The following is a 25,402-nucleotide window of genomic DNA, read 5'->3' on the forward strand; positions in this document are numbered from 1 at the left end:
TAAAGGCTTACAATCCGCTCCAGTCTGATTGGAATGGATTCCTACCACACACAGCACATAGGCTTTCAAATGATTCCAGCTTAAGGGGTAGGTGTCAAGAAGGGGAAATAGTTGGGGGAGTGGTAAGTATGGATAACCAGTGAGATGCAAATAACTCATAAGTTGATGTAGGTCGTGCAGATTTATGCAGCTTGAAAATGGACCAATCAAATTCCACCCTGGGTGGGATTTAAATGAACCATTTTCAAGCTGCTTAAATTTGCATGCGGAATTTGCATAATCCTGCATCAACTAATTGTAGCTCAATGACCATCCTAGACGTCAGTAAGGTATTAAAGTTAACAGTAGAAGTAGAGATTAAGCAAGACTCCAAGGACAAGTTAAGCTACATACCCATGCTGGACTGAACTGGGCCGGGGTGGACATGGCTGAGAATCAGGCAGTAAGACCAGCCTGTGTACAGCGGCCGTACGATGATTGCTAAAGACCCAGGATGCTGGATCTTTAGCGATGCTCGAAACCTGAGGATTGCGGGATTGCATTGTTTTTGCCATTCCCTCACCGATTGGAAGCCGCTCTATCACACGTGCTTGCCGCCCATCTTCTCTTTCCCTCCCCCCATAGCAACAGAAGTATCTACAGCCAGAGGCTGATGACGTGTCTGTACAACATTGTTGGTGCTCTGCCGCCCAGAAGGGATCGGTACATATCTCTATGGGTGACCAGCTCTATGGGAGATTCAGCAGACCTCACCAGGTGAGTATGGGCCTTTAGGATTAGGTATCAGGAAATAGATTTATTGATACAGTGATCAATTATAGCTATGTAATTGATTAGGCAGTAGTGTCGAACAGTAACAAAATATGTGTCACATACCTAAAGCAAGATGCTATTGGTAATTCCATTACTCATCCTCCATGACTACTCTAATTATACACATTCTGGACCCCTACATGCCCCCACCCTGATGCAAACAAGAACTAGAGACTTAGGCCCAGGGGGCACACCAAAACCTGCAAGCAGATCCGCAAAATGCTAGCAGATTTTGAAACGCTTTTTGTTATTTTTCTGTAGCGTTTCAGCTAGCATTTTGCGGTTTTGTGAAGCGTTTTTGGTGTAGTAGATTTCAGATATTGTTACAGTAAAGCTGTTACTGAACAGCTTCTGTAACAAAAACGCCTGCAAAACCACTCTGAACTGCCGTTTTTCAGAGCGGTTTGCGTTTTTCCTATACTTAACATTGGAGGCAGAAACTCCTCCGCAATCCAAAATCTGCAGCAGCCCGGGAGTATGCGTTTCTGCAAAACGCCTCCCGCTCTGGTGTGCACCAGCCCATTGAAATACATTACCCAAGCGTTTCCACATCCGCAAACGGATCGAAAAACGCTGCCGAACCGCTCTGGTGTGCACTAGGCCTATCTAAAGATATTTAGCTTGCAGGCAGAACCGGAGAGGACTACTAACATACTATAGCTAAGCAGTCATTCATTTAAACCTTTTGATGGAATAATCTTTCAGTTAATCATGACAGCTACACATGCATGACAAATTATGAGATATAAACCCAGACAATAATCTGTAAGGCCAGCTTAATCTTGCCCTGTTTATATCCCATGTGCCTGCGTCTGATGCCATGTCATGAAAAGGTCAGTGTAAATCAATGCATATTTGTGGCTTGTATGTATCTTCTTCTACCTTAGTCTTACATTCCGAGAATAATTAATGTTGTGCTCTTGTGTACACTGAAATGCTTTGGGCTTTTTTCTAATCAGGGGATAAAATTCCCACACAAAGGGCCAGTTGGCAGCTCTGGTGATGAGATGAGCCAAGAGAGCATAACTTGTTTGCAGCTAGAACCACATTCAAGCTACGGTCCATTCAGAAACATTTAGCCATATTTGCTTATTTTAATATTGAAAAGGGGGAATAATTGGAGCCATAAGGCTTACAGAGTGCAAACCATGCAGGAAGGAAAATCTGTGGGAAGAGATAGAAAATTGCTCATTAAAACAGAATTGGGACTAGATCTACAAATAAACAGTATAAGCCCAATCCTGCACCAAGGACTTCAAGTCATAACTTTACTTGGAAACTTTGCTTGTATTAAAGTGGATGATGAGGATAATGTAAATGAATGTAGGTACAGGATATGAGGTTATGGCAATTTAACATGGACGTGAATAGAAAACATGATACATAGAAACAGAGTGAGTATAATGTAAAAACCTCACAAATAGCAGTTGTACAAATCATGATTTTGGTTAAAGAGTAACTTTAACCAATAATTGAACATGCCAGTCAGTAACTGATACCCTCTTTCCCACAAGAAATCTTTACCTCTTCTCAGATAGATCATCATGGGGGTCTGTTTGGCTTATATTGTGGTGAAACCCCTTCTGCAGTGTGATGTCCTGACAGTTTGCTGTCTATGAACCTTGTTGCATTGTGGGAAATAACCGTTTTTCCAGCTGCCAAGCAAGCAGTATCTTCCATTGAATTCTCAGTAACAAACATTCTATATGGGCTGGAACCCACTAGAGCTATTTTGTGAGCGTTTAGGGAGTGATTCAAACTGCTAGCGATTTCCCTAAACGCTCAGCTAATGTTAGTGGATGGGCCAAAATCCACTGGAGTAGTTGCGATTACCAAAATCGCAAACGCAGGACATGCAGCATTTTTGTGCGTTACCGATTAGCGTTTCTGCAGTGTAAAGTATCTAAACGCTGGCATAATTGCTTGTCAACATCTACACAGAGCGATTTTACTAGCGTTTTTACATTACTGAACACTGTAACAAAATTAAAATTAATTGAAAGGAACAATCAGAATTAAAAATGCTAATTGCTACACAATCGCTGGCAAATTGATTACACTTTTTAAAATTGCTACCGAAAACGCATACAAACCACTCACACAAAACAATAGCGATTGCGATTAGCGATAGCGTTTTGTAGTGGGTTCCAGGCCTCCAGATCACCTGGCAGGACTGAAGATATCACCACCCGTGATAAACTTCAGAATGTAAATAAGGGAGAGGAAAGATTTTACAGTGGGCAAACACTGGCTAAATAATCAATAAATAAATATTTTAGAAAATAAGCAATTTTATTAATTATGTTATTTTCACTACAGTACCTCTTTAAGAGGTATAACATTTGTTATAGGTAGCCGCACTCGCATCACTTCGCAAGTGGAAACGGGACCTAAATTGCTACAATAACAGTAAACATTTTCAAGGTCACGCCATACACAACCCTACTGGGATACTGTAGCTTATCAAGAGAAGGCTGATCTGAATCTATAGGGCCTGTTTCCACTATGTGTGAATTCACAATGCGAATTTCCATATTGAAAATGTAACCAAAGAATCTCAATTGAGTCATTTCCATTGAATGCGAATGCGAATTTTGCATGCGGTACAATGCAGAGAAAATATGGATGGCTTGCTGCAGATTTCTGCACCACACTTCTGTATCTCATGTAATGATTGTTAGATGCATTAATTCGCATTAATTCACCTTAAAATTTGCATTAAAACACAGGAAAAACATATGCAAAATGTAATATCCAAGTGGAAATAAGCCCTTAAAGAGAATCCGAGGTTGGTTCTAATGCTAACAGCACACAGAGGCTGGGTCTGCATATACTGCCCAGCCTCTGTTGCTATCCCGATCCCCCCTAAGGCCCCAAACCCCCCCCCCCCGCGCTCTGCTTTGCCCCCATAAATCACCCAGCCGTGCTGTCGACACACACCGTGTCGCAGCTGGCTGTTTACTTCTGGAATTGTCAGTCTCGCCGCTCCCCCGCCTCCCCCACAGCTCCGGTCCCCATATGCGTCCCTTCCCTCCCCACTGACTGGGCAGTATATGCAGACCCAGCCTCTGTGTGCTGTTAGCATTCTTAGAACTCACCTCAGGTTCTCTTTAAAGTGACACAGAAGTGAAAAAAGTATGATATAATCAATTGTATGTGTAGTATGGATAATAGAACATTAGTAGCAAAGAAAAGAGTCTTCTATTTTTATTTTCAGTTATATAGCTTTTTTTTATAAATAAGAGTGCATAATTCTATCATATTTGCAGTTTACAAACTACACTCAAACTATGAAACAGAGCAGAGATAATGACCCTTTGAACTTCCCTACAGTAAAACATTGTCTGAAGTTGTGTTTCGCTGTTTCTTTGACGTATAAGTGCATCAGAAAACAGCTTTGTCTTCAACCCAAGTTAGGTCTGAGAGCTCAAAGAAGCTCTTTTGCATTGTAAAGGATTGCGGAATGGCCGCCGCGTGCTCTGACGGCGTGGCGGCCGTTTCCGCGTCCAGTCCGGCGGTTTACACGCGGCGACGTGTGTCTGACCTGGTGCAGCCTTCCTGTGCTCATAGGCTGAGGAATACACGCGCGCTCACGGCTAGACAGAAGCTTTATGGGAAGCAGAGAGGGATCAGCTGACTCCCTTGGTCAGCTGATCCAAGTTTGTGTGCGGATTGGCTGGAAGGGACTGGGCGGCGCTGGGCAGCGCTGCACTATATAACCACTCGTCCCTCAGTCTCACATCGTCTGCTGTTGCAAATGCTTACGTGTTAGCACACAGACCTCAGTCAGATCCAACAGTGTGTCTGAACCAGGAAGGACCTGGGAATCCACACTGAGCTAGAATACTTTCTCATGCTTATTCTATGTTATGCTTTAGACCAGTTCCAGGGTGTTGTGACTACGGACCTCACACCCAAGACTAGGATACTGTGTCATTTCTATGTTATACCTTAGCCCAGTTCCAGGGCATAGAGAATAGGCTCTCACACCTAGTTAGGGCAAGCCTGTTTATATTAGCAGCAGGGCTTCCTGCAACCAAGCCTAGGCCCCTCTTCTAGGGAGCCTTTGGCCCAGGGATTCACCCACAGTCTGAGGTGAAATCCCTTCTTCTTCATACCTCCAGTTCCTCTGGCGGTTCTCTCTCAAAGTGCTACTGTTACACTGTACACTCATATCTCAGGTGTCCAGAGGTTAGACATACCTGGATTATTAGTGATTCTGCAGATCATTCATAATCTGGTGTATATCTCCATTACTGGTGAATCTGCAGATCACCAATAATCAGATTTTCTTTGCGTGCTGACACCAATCGTTACATGCATAAATAACTGAGGTTTCTTAACTCTTAACGTACCGGGAATAATATGAGACTTTTTTCTTTGCTACTAATGTTCTATTTCTTAGCTGTACATACAATTAATTATCTCATAAGTTTATTTTCACTTCAGATTTCCTTTAACGACTTCACCGCCAAGGGTTTTTCCCCTGAGCAATTTTCACCTTTCAGTACTGCATCGATTCATCTGCCAATAACTTTATCTGTACTTCTCACGCTGAAATAATCTATACATTTTTCACCACCAATTAAGCTTTCTTTTGGTGGTACTTTTTGCTAAGAATTTTTATTTTAACTGCATTTTAATGGAAATAATAAGAAAAAAAAATAATGGAAAAATGCATTATTTCTCACATTTCAGCTATTATAGTTTTAAAATAAAATGTTCTACTGCGGATAAAACCTACACATATTATTTACCAATTTGTCCCGGTTATTGCAATGTTTTAAAATATTTCCCTAGTACAATGTATGGCGCCAATATTTTATTTGGAAATAAAGGTGCATTTGTGTGTGGGAGGTAAGGGGTTCATTTTAATTGTAAATGTAGGTCTTTTTATTTAAAAAATGTGTGTAGGTGTAATTTTACTATTTGGCTACAAGATGTCCTTGCGCATAACTTTCCTGTGCATACTATTAGTACACAAACAAAAAGTAATGCGTGGATGTGTAAGTATCAGTTTTTGTGAATGACAAGGACCTCTCATTGATGGCGGCGATCATTGACACAGGGACTTATGCTGGATACACACGATGTGTTCCCACACTCGATTTCCCGCTCGATTCCCGGCCGCTCGATTATTTCCGACATGTCCGATTCGCGTTTTGATTGTTAGTCGATTTGGCATACTTTACATGAGAATCGACCTATCAATCATCGAAACGTGATCGGAAATGCTCGGAAAAAATCGAGCGGACGGGAATCAAGCGGGAAATCGAGTGCGGGAACGCACCGTGTGTATCCAGCATATTAAATCAATGAATGTGAACTGTGTTCCTATTCATTGATCTCCCCTCTTACAATCGTTGGTGAGCATGAGTGTGGGAGTGAGCGGGAGTGTGCAACAGCAAGGGATGAGTATCTACGTCCGCATGCAGCTAATCTTGGGAGATCTGACAATAATGTCAAACGCCTGATCTGCTGCATGCTTGTTCAGGGTCTATGGCTAAAAGTATTAGAGGCAGAGGATCAGCAGGACTGCCAGAAACTTGTATTGCTTTTAAGGAAATCAATATGGCTGCTTCCATATCCCTCTCACTTCAGTTGTTCTTTAAAGGTGCCCATACAACTTTCAGGGCTAGTAAAATACTTTTTAATGTAAATGTACCCCCCATACATTGCTCAATGGCCACCTATATATCTGGTACCCCCCATACATTGCTCAAATTCCTATCTGACCTAATCGATTCTGATCAGAGAGGGATCTATTGGCTGCCCACACACTGCTCAGGGCCCGTTTCCACTATCGCGAATCTGCATGCATTGTCTGCAAGCAGATTCGCAAAACCAATACAACTTAATTAGCCTGTTTCTACTTGTCAGGAAAACAGAGCGTTTTTCTGTGCAGGAAAAATATGCACATCAGAGCCATCAAAATTCACACACCGCAATCAATGTAAAAGCACACAGGCACTGACATGGCTAAATTCACATACTTACAAAAAAACGCGAAAAAGTATGTGGATTTGTGGTAAAATTCGCATCCCCATGCAAATTCTTTTTCGCGTTTTCCGCAACTAATTCTCATAGCACACGTGGAAATGGGCCCTCACTGATTTCTAATAGAGTCCAGCATGAAATCTATAGGAAATTTTCCTGCTGCAGCCCTGCCCCAAAATGTATATATATCCCCAACCCTAAGCCCATGTGCAGTTTTGAAAGCTCACCTACTCGCTGGTGCAAATCCTGGCCTCCTTCGGTGTTTGTTGCTGTGAGCGCCTGTACTACGAGACAGCAGCGCATTAAGTTGAGTCTTACATGGCCGGTGTCATGTGGTACAGGTGGTCGCAGTAGCGCTGGACATGGGTGGGGGAGGCACATGTACACGTGGGGTAGACCCTGGCCTGGGGTTTGTCAGTAAGTTACCTCCTCGCACCCGATCGAGCTCTTGCAAGATTTTGGCAGCATTCCTAATTGGGCCTTTTAACTGATTTTTGACAGAAAGCAATCAAAAATTAAGTAATGTATGGGCACTCTAAATCTGTCAACATGGTTATGTTCCATTTCCAGTTATTGAAACATTTAAAGCAGATCTGAGATAAAAGACTAACTATAACAAGTAACTTGTCTATATAACTTATCTAAAGTTTAGATGGTTTACACAGAAAATCTAGCTGCAGCCAGCTACAACTGTATATGATTATTTCTTCCTGCTTGTCATCACACATACAAGCTGCTCTGCATCTCCACCCACATACGAGAGAAATTGCCAACGGGAGACTTGGGTGCAGGATACAGCCGATAAGCGGCTTACCCTGCTCTTGCAAAAGTCCTGGCGGCATTAATTACTATTTCCCCTCCATATCCACGTGGATAGTGGGGAATGATGTAATTCGGCTTCCAGCTATTGCTGGCGGACGAATTACAGTGTTTTAAAAGTAACTTCAGCTGAGTCTTCTGATGGCTCCGTAGTTACTCATCGTGCGCCACTATAGCCGTAATTCCTATTACTGTACTCCTGCACTGTAATTGACGTGCTGGCTCCACCCCTCAGCCTGTGAAAACTCCACTCCTCTCTCTCTCTCCCTTCTCCACCCCCTTGCCTCTAAAATCTCTGGCTGGTAATGCTCCCTCCTCCTCCTTTGGGAAAAACCTCCTCCTCCCCAGACTGAGCTCCCATGAGCACTTGCTACATGGGATTCAGAATGCCTAGGCGCTGGAGGAGCTGTGGGTGAGGCTTGTTTCATTTATAGGGAATTAGGGTTTTTAAAAAAAAGTATTTGGCTTGAGGAATGCCCTATAAACTATATGTAAGTGGCACAATTATGCAATGAGTAAAAGTTTAACTCGGATCCACTTTTTTAATAGCATTTCTAAAATAATAAGAATGTAACATTTCTTCACACTTGCTGTCTGTTATTTTGAGATGATGGGCTGGTTTTCATTGCACTTTCTTTAGAGTTTGGGTTTGAAAAAATATCATTTTTCATGACTATCAGTCCAAGCCCACATGACTCTACTGATAGTGATTTCACAAGCATGGAGATGTCTTCTGTCTTGGCTGTGGTCCCAGAAGCTTAAATACAACTTAATTAATAGGCAGCATGCCACTTCGCTTGAGGGACAAAAGCTGATGGATGGTGAATAGGGCTGTGTGGTGGCAATGAGGTAACTGTTCCTCTCAGGGAGCTCTGCAAGCATCTGCAGTTCAGTCATTGTCATTTTGTGGATGTTGTCTTAGAGTCCTAGTAATGGGTTAAAGATTCTTGCATAGATGACTGCAGCCTCTGAACCAGCGTCATTCCTGTTTTGTGGTGTATTGCCTTCCAGTGAGCTGAGTCAAAGAAATATAAAGTGTTTCCATCAAAATGTTTATGTAATTTGACTGAGTGGATTATTCTGTGTATACAGAAACTACCTCAGCTTATCCATATTTAATCAACTGATGGTTGATGTTAGCTGTATTGTTATAGATCATGAACCTAATGTGACACGCTATGTGCAGTATTCATAGAACAAGAGGGTCTTCTACTTCTGCCCACCTCAAACCAGATCTAGCTTCCAGGAAAAAGAAAACCATAAGGATTAACCTTTGAGAGCCAAAGAATCCAATATCTTATAGTAGGTTTCGGTGGCCATACATCAAGCGACTTGGCGGTTGATCGACCATCGATTATTATAATCTGATCGGATGGAAATCAGTGCACAGCAAGCCCGATCGACAATGCAACCAATCTTGTGTCTAAATTGGTTGCATACTCGATTGGGTGCATGGCGGTAATGGCGTGTGATATCGGAACAAGCGACAAGCGCAACTAAACCCCCAGCGCTGTCTCCCTTAGTGTAGCATGTGCCCCCCAGGGAATACTTTACCTGTCAGTGTCTGCCGCTGGCTCCATGCTCTATCTACATACATGCTCCCCATGTATATGTGGGCGCGTGTGTGACAGGTATAGCTTACTGCATGGGGGAGGGTCATTCTACATTAGGACAACAACGCCGGGGGAGGTGGATGTGGCACCTCAAGGCCGATTCCCAAGATATTTCGTGCTGAAATCGATCTGCCCATACATCGTCTTATGTATGGACACCTTAAAGTTAACCCAAGGTGAAAATAAACTGATGAGATAAACAATTGCATTTATCCTCCTACTTCCAAAAATGACTTTTTTTTTTTTAGCTATCCCATGGTTTTTTAACATTTACAAAGTAGATTAAATGTTTTGTTTTCTCTGCTCAGTGACGGCCTATTTCATTACTTTTATTTATTGTAGTTATAAAGCACCAACATATTACGCAGCGCTCCACAATAGATAAATGGGTGGGACTTACAAGGAGCTCACAACAAAACAAGATCGTGCAGTTGTCTTTGATAACAGTAGTTCAGTGTCTTTAGCCAAATAGGGAATGTTCTAGTCCAGAGGGGTAACGGACAGAAAGATTGCGTAATCAAGCTGGATACGCTAGGGGGGAGGGTCTTGCCAGATGATTACAATCTAAAGCCTATTAAGTGACAAATACATGAACTTTTGACCTTTTCCTATCTCCCCATGCACTCAGAAGTTGTATTCTGCCAGGAAAATTGTATGGAGTTACCATACAATTTTCCATATTCCCAACAAGTTAACGACAAGACAGAAGCTGTCACTTCCATACCAGAAAATAAACTCTTTTAGGGCCCATTCAGACTAGAAGCGCTTTTCTGAGCATTTTGCGATTGATTAGCGTTTTTTTTCAAATTGCCCCATTAATTTTCATTAACCTCCCTGGTGGTAAGCCCATGCTGAGCACGGGCTATGCCACGCAGGAGGATTTCTCAGGCCCTGCTGGGCCGATTTGCATATTTTTTTTTGCACACGCAGCTAGCACTTTGCTAGCTGCGTGTACTTCCTGATCGCAGCCGCTCCGCACCGATTCGCCGCTACCCGCCGTGCCGCCCCCCCAACCCCTTGCGCAACCTGGCCTATCAGTGCCAGGCAGCGCTGAGGGGTGGATCGGGACTCCCGATGATGTCATGACGTCGGTGACGTCCATGACGATCGTCGCCATGGCGACAGGGGAAGCCAAACAGGAAATCCCGCCAGAGGCGATCGGAGGGGGTGGGGGGATGCCGCTGCACAGCGGCTATCATGTAGCTAGCGCTAGGCTAGCTACATGATTAAAAAAAAAAAAATTAAGTGCTGCGCTGCCCCCTGGCGGTTTTAATAGACCGCCAGGGAGGTTAAAATCACGGTACAAATTGTGGAAAAATTGCTGCGATTTCGCAATCGCGTACACAAAAATCGCAGCAAATTTTACGAGATTTTTACCACTATTTTAATGAAAGTGACTGGGAAAGATTTTTAAAAACGCAAATCAATCGCAAAATGCTCAGAAAAGCGCTTCTAGTGTGAATGGGCCCTCGGGCAGCATAATAAAAGCAGTAAAACAGCCTGGTAATTCATGTTTTGCCCTCTACATACACCGGTTTATCTCATCATGTCACATGTCTCCTCGGGTGCACTTTAAATGAATCTTCAGAAGATTCACTCTACTAGCTAGGCCTGGAGATTCCCACTGTATCTGTTCTACAGCAGGAAGGTGACAGAAATTAATCTTTTACACATGATTTTATTATTGTATTATTAATATTATTGTATTTATTATTTGTATTGGCAGGAATAAAGCCTTTTTCAGTGGAAATCCACTAACTTCGGATTGATTTTAGGTCAGTTTTTTAACTGAGAGGCCCTGTTCACAGTGGTCAGTGGCATTGCAGGTCTCCTGAGGTTAATTTCCGCCGGCTTCCAGCATGTGGCCCCGCCCTCAGCACAAGAGGTCATAGGCGCTTCCCTATGTCCAAATTGAAGTGTGCCATTTACCTCTTGTGCTGGGGGGTGAGGCTACGCGCCGGAAGCCAGATATTGGAAGACCTGTTAACCAGTTTAATCTTTAAAAAAAAAGTGCTCCCAAAATGACTGCAAAATCGCTTTTGAAAAGCGCTACAATTTCCTGCATTGGAGTGAAGTCGCTCCAAAAATGCTACAGGACCCACAATTGCGATTTGTCTAAATTGCAATCGCTCCTGTGGGTTCACCATCATTGACTTTCATCAGCATAGTGTCTTTTGGTATATCAACTCAGTGTAAAGCAAGCACCCAAGGAGGGGAGAAAAGATGGATGTGCTATGGCTTGCAGCGTCTCTGCACTCCAGACGTTTCCAACGATTCCTCCACAGTCAAGCCAGCACCATCTGTAGTATTTAAAGCTCTTTATTCTTTAAAAAGCATGACAAGCTTCTTCCACAGCGACAGCAGCGCTGTTTCGATCAACAGATCTTTTTCAAGCTGTACAAAGTTATGTCACACTAAATCAGCAACAACATGCCTTTAAATAACCCCCTCAATACACCTTCACCAATCAGAATCAGATACCTGCAGCCAATCGGAGCGGCCAGGCAGCTATGTGGACCAGAAGGAAGACTACAACCTCTAATATTCAAATCCGGACATCCCATAATGATATCCACAACGTCACACTGGCCCGTCCCTCATATGCGGACCTAGAAGAAAACCACTCATATCCTATGCTAATCATATGCGCATTTGCGCATTCTCTTACCTAGCTTTCCCCACAGCGTATGGCAGCGTGCGTGCTCAACGGTGGCCGCTTCCTGAAAGAACTACGTCACAATGACATCTAGTCACGTGACCCACGTGTCAGAAGGGCGTGTACAACGCTCTCCTCTTAGCAACCTAAACAGCGTGGCCATGCGTGTATAGCAACGACTGCTTCCTGGATAGAAGCAGTCATCACAGCGCATGATCATGCGCTTCTCAGGGAGCCAAAACATCGCTCACCTAATAGTCTAATATGCATGACCCTGTAACAATAACAAAGGGGCGTATATATTGCTTACTACAAAATAGCATAAGCGTGACCCTGGTAACTAAACCAGAGCCACGCATAGACATAAAGAGAAGCAGCCATAGTTGTTCACTCACCAGCCCGCCCACACTGTTCAACCTAACGTGGATAGGAATAAAGCTGCCTCTGCGTCCTCCAGCTACAGGCATCTCGAACATCTGGAAATAAACATAAAAACAGTTCAAACACAATATTAAAATACAACCCACCCCATTAACAAAAGAGGACACCTCCCACTAGATCATATCTGTATAATCATATACATGGCAATAAATTATATTCCCTATTCAAGCCACCCCTCCCCAACGTACCCAATCTATGAATCCATTCCGCCTCCTTCATAAGCAACATTCTCTGGCGGTCACCTCTCCTAGGACTTAAAGGGACATGATCTATTACTTGTACCCTCAACTAGGCAAATGAATGACCATACTGTTTAAAATGACAGGAGACTGCCTGATCCTCATCCCCCTTCCTTATTGCACTTTTATGCGACGATATCCGATCCCTAAGGGGTTGTGTTGTCTGTCCCACGTACCCTAAACCACAAGGGCACTTGAGAAAGTAGACCACAAAAAAAGATTCGCAACTATAATATCCATTAATGAAAACAAATTTTCCACTGGAAGGATGGGTAAAGCAGTCTCATTTATTAACCGACCCACACATGTGGCAATGCAGACACGGGTAGGTGCCCCTCCTGACACTCTTCTCTTTATTACATTTGTAAGTACTCACAACTTTGTCCCTGATCGTGGGTGGTCATCTATATGACAAAAGAGGTGGATGTCTAAACTCCTCCACATAGGGAAAGGCCTCCCATAGAATATTCCAATGTTTTCTAACAGCTACCCCAATGCGATCACTCCAGCTATTATATGTGGTCACTAAGGGAATTCTAGATCCAACTGAACCCCTATTTCTAGCTTGTTTTGGCCTAGTGAGCACCTCCCTTGGATAACCTCTCCTTTCAAACTTAGCCTGCATTTGTTCAACCCTCTCCATTCGTTTCTGAGGATCTGCCACTAGTCTCTCTACTCTGGCTATCTGCCCGGCAGGTATGTTGTTCCTAATATGCCTAGGGTGAAAGCTACCATATTCAAGTAGAGAATTACGATCAGTTGGTTTGGTGTACAGGTCCGTGAGTAACTGATCACCAGACCTGTACACCAAGGTATCCAGGAAAGACACCTGGTCCGTTGCCACATGTGTAGTCAGAACAATACTCGGACATTTGTCCCTCAATTCCGAAATGAAATTGATGAGGGTCGAATGCGGCCCCGCCCACACGCAAAAAACGTCTTTTCATGGGCCAATTTGAAGAAGCATTCGTATATAGCAGTGCCCTTTTCCGCCAACATGCAAAATGCTGGTGGAGGTATATAGATGACGTTTTTGCGTGTGGGCAGGGCCGCATTCGACCCTCATCGATTTCATTTCGGAATTGAGGGACAAATGTCCGAGTATTGTTCTGACTACACATGTGGCAACGGACCAGGAGTCTTTCCTGGATACCTTGGTGTACAGGTCTGGTGATCAGTTACTCACGGACCTGTACACCAAACCAACTGATCGTAATTCTCTACTTGAATATGGTAGTTTTCACCCTAGGCATATTAGGGACAACATACCTGCCGGGCAGATAGCCAGAGTAGAGAGACTAGTGGCAGATCCTCAGAAACGAATGGAGAGGGTTGAACAAATGCAGGCTAAGTTTGAAAGGAGAGGTTATCCAAGGGAGGTGCTCACTAGGCCAAAACAAGCTAGAAATAGGGGTTCAGTTGGATCTAGAATTCCCTTAGTGACCACATATAGTAGCTGGAGTGATCGCATTGGGGTAGCTGTTAGAAAACATTGGAATATTCTATGGGAGGCCTTTCCCTATGTGGAGGAGTTTAGACATCCACCTCTTTTGTCATATAGACGACCACCCACGATCAGGGACAAAGTTGTGAGTACTTACAAATGTAATAAAGAGAAGAGTGTCAGGAGGGGCACCTACCCGTGTCTGCATTGCCACATGTGTGGGTCGGTTAATAAAGGAGACTGCTTTACCCATCCTTCCAGTGGAAATTTTTTTTTCATTAATGGATATTATAGTTGCGAATCTTCTTTTGTGGTCTACTTTCTCAAGTGCCCTTGTGGTTTAGGGTACGTGGGACAGACAACACAAGCCCTTAGGGATCGGATATCATCGCATAAAAGTGCAATAAGGAAGGGGGATGAGGATCAGGCAGTCTCCTGTCATTTTAAACAGTATGGTCATTCAGTTGCCCAGTTGAGGGTACAAGTAATAGATCATGTCCCTTTAAGTCCTAGGAGAGGTGACCGCCAGAGAATGTTGCTTATAAAGGAGGCGGAATGGATTCATAGATTGGGTACGTTGGGGAGGGGTGGCTTGAATAGGGAATATAATTTATTGCCATGTATATGATTATACAGATATGATCTAGTGGGAGGTGTCCTCTTTTGTTAATGGGGTGGGTTGTATTTTAATATTGTGTTTGAACTGTTTTTATGTTTATTTCCAGATGTTCGAGATGCAGAGGCAGCTTTATTCCTATCCACGTTAGGTTGAACAGTGTGGGCGGGCTGGTGAGTGAACAACTATGGCTGCTTCTCTTTATGTCTATGCGTGGCGCTGGTTTAGTTACCAGGGTCACGCTTATGCTATTTTGTAGTAAGCAATATATACGCCCCTTTGTTATTGTTACAGGGTCATGCATATTAGACTATTAGGTGAGCGATGTTTTGGCTCCCTGAGAGGCGCATGATCATGCGCTGTGATGACTGCTTCTATCCAGGAAGCAGTCGTTGCTATACACGCATGGCCACGCTGTTTAGGTTGCTAAGAGGAGAGCGTTGTACACGCCCTTCTGACACGTGGGTCCCGTGACTAGATGTCATTGTGACGTAGTTCTTTCAGGAAGCGCCACCGTTGAGCACGCACGCTGCCATACGCTGTGGGGAAAGCTAGGTAAGAGAATGCGCAAATGCGCATATGATTAGCATAGGATATGAGTGGTTTTCTTCTAGGTCCGCATATGAGGGACGGGCCAGTGTGACGTTGTGGATATCATTATGGGATGTCCGGATTTGAATATTAGAGGTTGTAGTCTTCCTTCTGGTCCACATAGCTGCCTGGGCGCTCCGATTGGCTGCAGGTATCTGATTCTGATTGGTGAAGGTGTATTGTGGGGGTTATTTAAAGGCATGTTGTTGCTGATTTAGTGTGACATAACTTTGTACAGCTTGAAAAAGATCTGTTGATCGAAACAGCGCTGCTGTCGCTGTGGAAGAAGCTTGTCATGCTTTTTAAAGAATAAAGAGCTTTAAATACTACAGATGGTGCTGGCTTGACTGTGGAGGCATAGTGTCTTTTGGGACCGCTGGCCCACCCAAAGTGCAGCTAAAAGCTCTTTAGTGGAGCTAGTTCACATACAGTATAGGTGTTGTGCTTCCACTTGTGTTTGGGGCAGTGCGTTGATGTCTCTAGCACAGGGTCTGTTGTTCTTCTGCTGAATGACCACTAATTCCACTGGGAAGTGTGAGCTACAGAAGCATAGAGGATGCTTTCTGGATGTTTTTTGCTTTTGCCATATATGCTGTTACGCCAGGTACACACTTTCAATTATGATCGGCCAATCACTGATCAGTTCTACCACTTTCATGTAGTATGAGGGTTTACCTACACAATTGGCTCATAGTATTCAATGTCTGTTGACCCTCATACCACATGGAGGTGGTAAAATTGGTCACTGATTGGCCAATCATAATTGAAAGTGTCTACGAGGCTTTACTGCACAGTGCAAAGGACTGTTAGTGCACCAACACAGAGTCAGTCCCTCGTCTTCCAATCAAGAATGTATTCATCTAGTTGGGCACATACTAACTAGGTGTATTCAGGTACGTTGATTAGTAGTAGACACTATAGCTATAGAACTGATTAGGTGTTTTTCTTGTATCAATGGGTCCCAAATCTTATTAAAAATATCTAGATGAACTCGCATTTGATCTCCAGAACTATTCCTACACATTCCTAAGGTAGCAGGAGGAGATGGGTGGGTTGGTTGTTTGTCTTTGGGGGAATTGGAGGGAATGGGGGGGTGGGTGTTATGCTTACTATTAGATATTTACTAATCTCGCTGATGTGAAATGTGCTTTACTGGTTTAAAGTCTACAAAAAATGTAATCAATTATTTTTTTTAAATACCTAGTGCACTGCAGGCAGAATTTTTCCTGCGTTTGCAATCGGTAATGTTTGCGATAGCGTGGCAACCCTTGAAGTGAGGCAAAGTACAGTAGCCTTTGTTTAGTTTTTTTGGAGGGTGATCGAACTGTGGCTATAAGACACAGTGCGACTTTTCTGCTGCGGTGCAATTGTTCAGAATTGCACTGCACCAAGTGTAAAAAGGGACCTTAAATAATTTTATCAAATAATCCTAAACCTTGAATGATTTAGTTGTATCATATATGACCACCTTTTAAGTGATATCCCACCTTAATTAAAAAGTTGCTATGACAAGAAATATCTCAACAAACATTATTTTATAATTAATTGTAGTTAAAATTCTCTTTCCTTTATATTTGGAATCAAGCCCAGATTTACATCACAAGAGACTATAGGTACAGACGTCCTGGCAACCTAGGCTTCGCCCTCCATCAACCTACAAACACCCGCTGAACCGCACCACAAGTGTGCTGGCTGTCCCAGCTGTCGCTTCACCCTTTCTTCCCTTGCCCGTCATAGCCAGAGCTATCCTCGGTATTAAGTAGCTAGAGTTGCCCCCAAGTATTAGGAAGCAAAGCAGCGTTTTAAGAGCAAAAATCACATTGAATGCTAAATTGGAGGCCTAAAGGGCTTTAAAACATCTTGCATGTGTATACATCAATCAGGGAGTGTAATTAGAGTACTGCTTCACACTGACAGACAAAACTCACTGTGTAACGCACTGCACACAGCTGTTTGTGTAGTGACAGCCATGCTGGACTGGTGTGCACCAAGGCGAGAATGCAGGCCATGGCGGTTTTCAAGCCCATATGGTCACCGGGCTGAGGTAGATCAATGACAGAACAACAGTGACTATCCAGCTGATCTAATTTGTCTGTCCACAATGAAGCAACGACCTTATTATCTTTGTTTTTCCACCCCCCGAGACACTCATATAGCCGGCGGTCATTGCTTCATTGTGATACGCAAGCCCCTTCACCGCGGCAAGTTAACAATCACGTAGGGGAATTGACACATGTACATGCCTTTTGGTATGTTGTTGCAGCCGCAGTGCAGCCAGAAAAATTAGGCAGGCATGTACACGCACCAGAAAAATTACTATAGCGGCCGCTGCTAGCAGCGGCCTTAAAAATTCAGGAATCCGCCTGGAGTCCTGGTGGACCCTGTTGGTGGTGGCGGAGAAGGCAGTCAAGCGGCCTGCAGGCAGAGATGCTGTGTGTGTACCGCCTTATTTTTGGGGCAGGCAGTCACACGGCATGCAGGCAGAGATGCTGTGTGTGGGGACTGACTTAGTCTTCGGGCAGGCCTGAGCGTGCTTTGCAGACCAGGCATCCATGGTCAGATGGACCCTTGACCCAACGTTGTGTGCCAGAGATGTCACCACTTGCCTTTAAACATCCCGATACAGCTTAGGTATCGCCTTTTTTGAGAAAAAATTGCGGCCTGATATCTTCAACTGCGGTGTGTGGCTTTGCTTTTGTGTGCTGATTTTCCTCAGGTGGTCATCCCATTGCAGTTTGTGCTTTGTAATCATGTGCCTTCGTAAGGTAGTTGTCCCTATGCGGGTCTTGGTCTTTCCATGGCTCAATTTTCAGTGGCAGAGAGTACAGATGGCATTGCTCTCATCTGAGGCAGACACACAAAAAAATGTCCACACCGCTCAGCCCTGGGGTGATGGCACTTTGGTAGTGGCGGCAGACTGAGTGTTAATTGGGGTGCCAGAATCAGAGCAGGAGGAAGATCGGTCACGCTTCCGTGCGGAAGCTGAGGTGTTCTGTGTTAAATGGTCAACTACGTCCTGACAATATTGGGGGTTGATGACACGTGCCTTCTTCTGAACACTGTACTTTGGTCGAGGGCTGCACGAAATCATGACGCCGTGACCTCGAACAGACCTGCCAGGTGGCCTGCCTTTTGTTTTGTCCATATTGAGGGGGATGAAGTGAAAGGTATGCACTGACTTGATTAACCACTTCGCGTCCCTGGGGTTTTCCCCCTAAAAAACCAGAACAATTTTCTACATTTCACACTCCTCCCATTCATTTGCCAATATCTTTATCACTACTTATCATACATAAATGATCTATACCTTGTTTTTTCCGCCACCAATCAGGCTTTCTTTGGGTGGTACTTTTTGCTAAGAATTTTATTATTTTCTATGCATTTTAAAGGGAACAAGGGGTAAAAAATGAAAAAAGTCATTATTTCCCAGTTTTCAGCCATTATAGTTTGAAAATAAAAGTTGCTGCTTTAAGTTAAACCCACACATTTTATTTTTCCATTCGATGTGGTTATTTCACCATTTAAAATTCAATCCTAGTACAATGTATGATGACAATAAATTATTTGGAAATAAAATGCATTTTTTCAGTTTGTGTCCGATTTTTATTTAGTTATTTTTTTCCACCTTTATAATTCAATCCTCCCCCCAGTTAGTCAGATGTGCACCTACATATGCCTCCCTCCCCCATAGTTGGTCAGATGTGCCTCTGGATACCCCCCCCCCAGCCCTTAGTACCCCTACCCCCCAGCTAGCCAGATGTGGAAATTCATCTATTCAACCCCCCCCCCCAAGCTGTATGGATGTGTCTATTTCCCCCCCCCCTCCCCCCATAGCCAGGTGTGTGTGCCCCTTAACTCCCCCCCCTTGTGTGTGTTGCTCCCCGGCCGCCCCCCCCCCCCCTCCCACAGAGCAGCGGTGTTTCTTCAATCCCCATCCACCCACCCCCTTGCAGAGATCGGCGGCACAGGGAAGCTATGAAACGTCTCACCTAATCTTGTTCCTGCGGCGGCGGCGATCGGCTCCCCTCCATTCAATACCGCTGACAGCCTCCATGTGCAGAGTGGATCGGGTCCCGGCTTGATGACGTCATCAAGCCGGGACCCGATCCATTCTGCACATAGAGGCTGTCAGCGGTACGGAATGGAGGGGAGCCGATCGCCGCCGCAGGAAAAAGATTAGGTGAAACTTTTCATAGCTTCCCTGTGCCGGTGTCACCGGCGATCTCTGCAAGGAGGGGGGGGGGGCAGTAATTACAGGGGATCGGGCATGGGGTGGGGGGATCGGACACCTGGGAGGGGATCCCTTATTAGTGTAGTTAGACAGAGGGGGGTTTATGAGCCCAGGTGCGTGCTAGCACGCACGCTGTGATCATTTAAAGGGGATAACGTATAATCACGTCATGTGGCTTTCACAAGCAACTTGTAATGACGTGATTATACTGTAGTTGGGACATGAACTGGTTAATACATTGTACGGTTACACAGGTGCAGTGAACAGGTATACAGTGACTGCTGGTACAACAATGTGCGGTTACACAGGTGCAGTGAACAGGTTGCAGTGACTGGTATTACAAATGTGCAGCTGCCTGTCATACACACACACACACACACACACACACACACACACACACACTCACACACACGTACCCTGAACAGGTGCAATGACTGGTGGTATTAACAATGCGTGCGCTCACGTAGGTATAGGTAGGTAGGTGCACTGAACAGTGAACAGGTGCAGTGATTGGGATTGCAAATGTGCAGCTGCCTGTCACACACACAGGTAGTCACTGAATGTGCTGGGCCTGGCAGTGGCACAGTAGGAATTAAGATGCCAAAGGCCAGCTGAGACTGACTGACAGGGCTGTATATAATGCAAGCGGGCCACACACAAAAAAAAATAATCACAAGAACAACATTAGCTTTTAGAAGAGCTGTTGAGGGGTGCTTTTTTAGCAATAAGAATCAGCAAGGAGCAAGCTAACAAGCCTACAAGAGCCTAACTAAGCTTTCCCTAATGTCTCTGCAGCAACCTCTCCCTTCTCTAATTACTGCAGGCACACAAGTGAGTCCAATGCCTGACGCTGCCTGCCTTTTATAAGGGGGGTGGGGCTCCAGGAAGGAGTGTAGCCTGATTGGCTACAATGTGCTTGCTGACTGTGATGTAGAGGGTCAAAGTTGACCCTAATGATGCACTATGGGGCGAATCGAACTTCTGCAAAAGTTTGTGGTTCTCCGTGATCGCGAACCACGGAAGTTCGCCGGGAACCGTCGCCGGCGAACAGTTCAGGCCATCTCTAATACTCAGTACTAGCAAGACGTATCTATTAAAGTGGCTTGCGAAATATATAGATTTTCTGGTCAGTATGTTCCTTTTGGTTCATGTATCAGTCTCAGCCCAGGGTAGATAGTCAGATGTCCTGCCCCCCCACCTCAGCTCAATATAGGTAGTCAGATCATGTCCCGCCCTGTGTATATAGTCAGATGTCCTCCCCCCTGCCCCCACCAACTGTAGGTAGTCAGATGTTCTGTCCCCTCAGCTCCCCCCCAGCATATGTCCCCCACAGAATATGGCCTCCCTTCTATCCACCCAGTATAGCTGATCACTTGCTCCCTGGCCCCCCTTCTGTCCTGAGTCGCAAGCTCACAAGTCCATTACTCGCCACTGAATCTCACGTCTCTCCTGACGCTTTTCATCTGGCCACCGTGGTTACTTCCAACCTCTCTGGATGACATTATCATGAAAGCTGCCGGCCGGAAATAACCATGGTGACCGTATGCTAAGTGCCAGTAGAACAGTGAGATTCGGCGCTGGATTGTGGACATGTGAGTTGCATTTCTCGCAACTCAGGGCAGAAGGGGGGCTGTGGAGAACTGCACAGGGCAGCTCAGCATGGGAGGCTAGAGGCCCTAAGCCTCTGCTTGCTTAGCTTGTAGCTAGCAGTGGACCTGCGCCTATTGCCAGCTCCCGAATTACAGTGCCCCCCCACCCGCGCGCTCCTATATTATTATTTATTGTATTTATACGCCAACATATTACGCAGCGCTGGACAATAAATACATAGAATGATACAAAATTTAATGTAACGTAACAAGGTTATACAACATAGGACAAAGCTGTACAAGGCACACTGGGTACAAGATACATGATCATGCGATTTTGGGCTGGTTAGGTAGGCCCAGTAATAAAAGTACAAAGCGGTCAAAGGAAAGGATGTAGAATACACTAGGGAAGGGAGAACCCTGCCAAAGGCTTACAATTAATTAATAAAATTACAGTTAATGCTTTGTGGCTCTGAGTCGGCGCCGAAACCACCTGACTCGTCCTCTACCTAGGTATCTTTTGTTGATTTTAAAGGATGTGCTGCAAACATCTTTGCTCCTGATATCAGAGGACTTGTGGATTGTGGAAGCCAGGCCTTGACAGGTCAGAATGGTTTTGGTGGCACAAGCATAGGCAATTCCGGGAGGGGATGGGGATTACAGCTGCCCAGAATCCCCCTTTAGACCAGGGTCGGTGCAGTGTCTGGGCACAGGCACAAGTTAAGACACCAGAATATCTGCAGGTATCCTGCAACTCACAGCAATGCCCCCTTTCTTTGCCTGCTACAGTTGACTTTGGATGTAGAGGCTGCATGTTTACAGAGCATGGAGCAGCAGCGTGTGTACAGAGCATGGAGCAGCAGCGTGTGTACAGAGCATGGAGCAGCAGCGTGTGTACAGAGCATGGAGCAGCAGCATGTGTACAGAGCATGGAGCAGCAGCATGTGTACAGAGCATGGAGCAGCAGCATGTGTACAGAGCAAAGGAATTGCAGCAGTGTGTGTACAGAGCAAAGGAACTGCAGCGTGTGTACAGAGCATGGAGCAGCAGTGTGTGTACAGAACATTGAGCAGCAGTGTGTGTACAGAGCATGGAGCAGCAGCGTGTACAGAGCAAAGGAACTGCAGCATGTGTACAGAGCAAAGGAACTGCTGCGTGTGTACAGAGCATGAAGCAGCAGCGTGTGTACAGAGCATGGAGCAGCTCTTGGGAACTTAACAGAGTCAGGTATAAGCACAGCCCTGTGCCCTGCTGTGTGACACCTGGCCAGTGATGGTGCTGAGCTGTTCTGAGCGACATTAAGTGCCCGGCTGGAGCAGGAGAGCAGCTGACAGGCGGTGAATTCTTCTCCTGTCAGCTGTCTGAAAGAGGACTTGGAGGAGGTTATTTGCTGAAGTGTGCATAGAACAGTCAATGGCTGGATGCTGGAAACACTTCTTACCTCATCAGATTCCATATTGACAGTATTGATGCTGTCGTTGTGATTTAGTAGAAGGTGTTTTTGTAATTCTTTATTATTGGATTTTTTTCTATTATTGCTCTGTAGCTAATTTGTTGGCTCAATCTAAAGATGCATTTAGAATGAGTGAATGAATCCTGCCGATTCGTTTTGGCTAATTGCCGTATTTCCTGCTGTATGTAGGTCGCCGCCTAAATGGAATTCCTGAAAAGAAGAAACACGCTTTCTCGCAGCGTCCCCGAGATCTGCAGTGTATGCAGCGCCCCCTAGCGAGAGAAGGAGGGCAGTGCAGATGCAGAGCTGAGCAAGTGGGTGAGGCCGCTGTCTAGCAGAGACTAGTGGAGAGGCGGAGCCCAGATCATCTCTCTCCCTCGTTCTCTCGCTGTTTTCGGAGTCCCAGCTGGCGCTGCAAAAAAGGGATTTACTATTGTCTAAAGGCAGCTGAGGGAGAAAAAAAACTAACACAACAAACCGTTTACCTGATCTGCTGTAGTCCAGCCCCGGGAAGCAGACACAAAGGGAGCAGCAAGCTGCAGAGAGAAGCCTCATCATCATGTCTTACCAGGGCAAGAAGAACATCCCCAGGATAACAGTGAGTCAGCCCATCTCTTACTATCAGCTCATATGTGCCGCTTGTCATTAAACATGCCACTCTAGTCTATGGCGGTGGTAATAAATACTATAATCTATCTAGGTAGACAATATTGAGATCAGCCTGTGGATACATTGTAAGATAGGAAGTGCTGTAGGAGACCAGATCTCAGCTCTGCTGTGGGCTAGTAGATTGCATGTATCCTGTATGGATGCAGTGTGTGACATTTGCAGCTCACTCTTGAATAGTTTATAATAATAGTCCCCTTGTGTCCAGGATTATCTCGGGAAGGTGAAATTGACCTGACTGTATTAAGGATCAGCCCAGATGGGCTCCTCACTGTAATCTGACATCAGGTCTGGCAGGTGGCTGCTTTGCTATTGCATTGTCTATTCCATCTTGCTTCCCATCTATGTGGATCTCCAGTGATATTCCCTGCATGTACATCCTATATTTTCCTGTGAACTGACATTTCTTTCTATCATCTGAAATGTGGCATTTGCTAAATGATGAACGCGTAGCATTGCACTGTAATGTGTAATTTATTATTATTGCAGAGATTCTTACATCAAGGGGGGGGGGGGGGGAGGGGGTGACACAGCTGGTGAGGGGTGGTCCTAGCTGCACCACCCCACCATGCATGGGTGATAGACTTCCATATCATTATGTATCAGGCAGCCCTGTGACTGCAATTGTACTGCTTCTCTGAAAGCCACATTGTCACATGTCACATTTAGCTGCTGTTTATTCCTCATCTCTGTAATGCCAAGATTGTCACACTAAATATTCAGCAATGTCACGCTTAAGGGTGGTACCCATTTTACGTCTCCAAGCTGTGTGTGTGTGTATGTGACGGCACGTTACATTTAAGGGGACCCTGCACATCAGTTGTATAAATCCATTCATAACAAATAGTGTTATTATTCGTATTCATATACTTTAACTATGAACATATCTCATTTATTGTATGAATGTAGTGTATCGGTACTTTCAGTATATTGCACAGATTTGTGCAGTGGGCAGTGCGATGATGCTGGTTATGTTCAGTAGCAGGCCTGCCCTCATTGTCAGACCAAGATGTGCAGCTGTGCTTTGTCTGTGCTGAATTTAATTAGACCTTTCATGGGGTGATGGGTGGGGGATGCGGGAGGAGTGCTATAGGTAGCTACTCCATCTTTCTTTGCCAATGAGACAAAAGGGGCATGGACAAGCGAGGCTCTCCTACTGGCTCTGGCAAAGATGTGCATGTCTGTGTGTGGAGATATAATGGGTGTGGATATATATATATATATATATATATATATATATATATATATATATATATATATATATATATATATATATATATATATATATATATATATATATATATATATTTTGGGGGGGATGCCAGAACGGGTTTATCCAATTAGCATCTCCACTGTGTTGTTCCAGTAGAGATTATTTTCCATCTTGCCACACTTTCACATTTTCTATCTTGCCACACTAGGGTTGAATGGGAGCTGCCGGCAGATTCATTGCATTGTATGTCAGTCAGCACTGTCATCCTGGGAGAATCCCTTGTGTAATGGCTTCTTTTAGTATAGCTTCATATCTTTTATTAGTGCAAAGAAAATACGAGGATGTGAGGAGGAAATAGAGATATAATTTGGCAAGGCTTTTATTACAGCTAAACTACATCCTGTTGAAGGGGATCTGGATGTTGCTTATACAGGAATGGACATGGTAATCTTGGGCAGGGATTCCCTGATACCAGTGCCATCTGTCCTCCACTTGCTGCATTAGCATTACAGATACAGGCTAGGAGCAGCAGCAGGCAGTCCATACACAGACAAGCAGCCTCTAGTGCTTAGATGGATGAAGACGTTACTGGGAATCACACCCTTTAAAAACTGCATCCTCTTGACATCAGCAAACAGATGTCTCTACACATAAAGTACAGGGCACATCCTGCAGCAAATACAGCCACTAATAATAGGCCTCTCACCTACCTGCTGTGGAGAGTCTTCCTACACAGGCAGAACCTAGACAGCTAAGAAAATAGGCTCTAGATTTTAGTGGACATATGACTGTGGTAGGGATTAGATTGCTAGCCCCTCTGAGGGAGTTAGTGACATAGCTATATAAACTCTGTAAAAGCGCTACAGAAGATATCCGTGCAGTTCTATATAAATACTAAATGATAATAGGGAGTTGTCTCTTGCTAGTTAGTATTGCCTATCTTTTCATCAAATGAGAATGGGCTTAACACATCGACATGGAGAGGAAAGTACATTCATAGGGAATGTGCTATTTATGCCAA

At 44.6% G+C, this 25,402-nt stretch overlaps 1 protein-coding gene across 2 annotated transcripts in view; it reads left to right on the forward strand.

The window, feature by feature from the left end:
• LOC137564139 (dihydropyrimidinase-related protein 3) overlaps positions 1-25,402 on the forward strand; it is a 261,025-nt gene that overhangs the window by 112,840 nt on the left and 122,783 nt on the right. Inside the window, exon 1 of one of the 2 annotated variants that reach the window (XM_068277574.1) lies at positions 22,836-23,100. The exons of the other annotated variant lie outside the window; for it this stretch is intronic. Coding sequence (XP_068133675.1) covers positions 23,062-23,100 — 39 coding nt within the window. The 5' untranslated portion in view covers positions 22,836-23,061. Of the gene's footprint in view, positions 1-22,835; positions 23,101-25,402 lie in introns of those variants that run through there. 2 annotated transcript variants of the gene reach the window in all.

This window comes from Hyperolius riggenbachi, chromosome 3, assembly GCF_040937935.1.
Source record: "Hyperolius riggenbachi isolate aHypRig1 chromosome 3, aHypRig1.pri, whole genome shotgun sequence".
In the NCBI taxonomy this organism is placed as follows: domain Eukaryota; kingdom Metazoa; phylum Chordata; class Amphibia; order Anura; family Hyperoliidae; genus Hyperolius; species Hyperolius riggenbachi.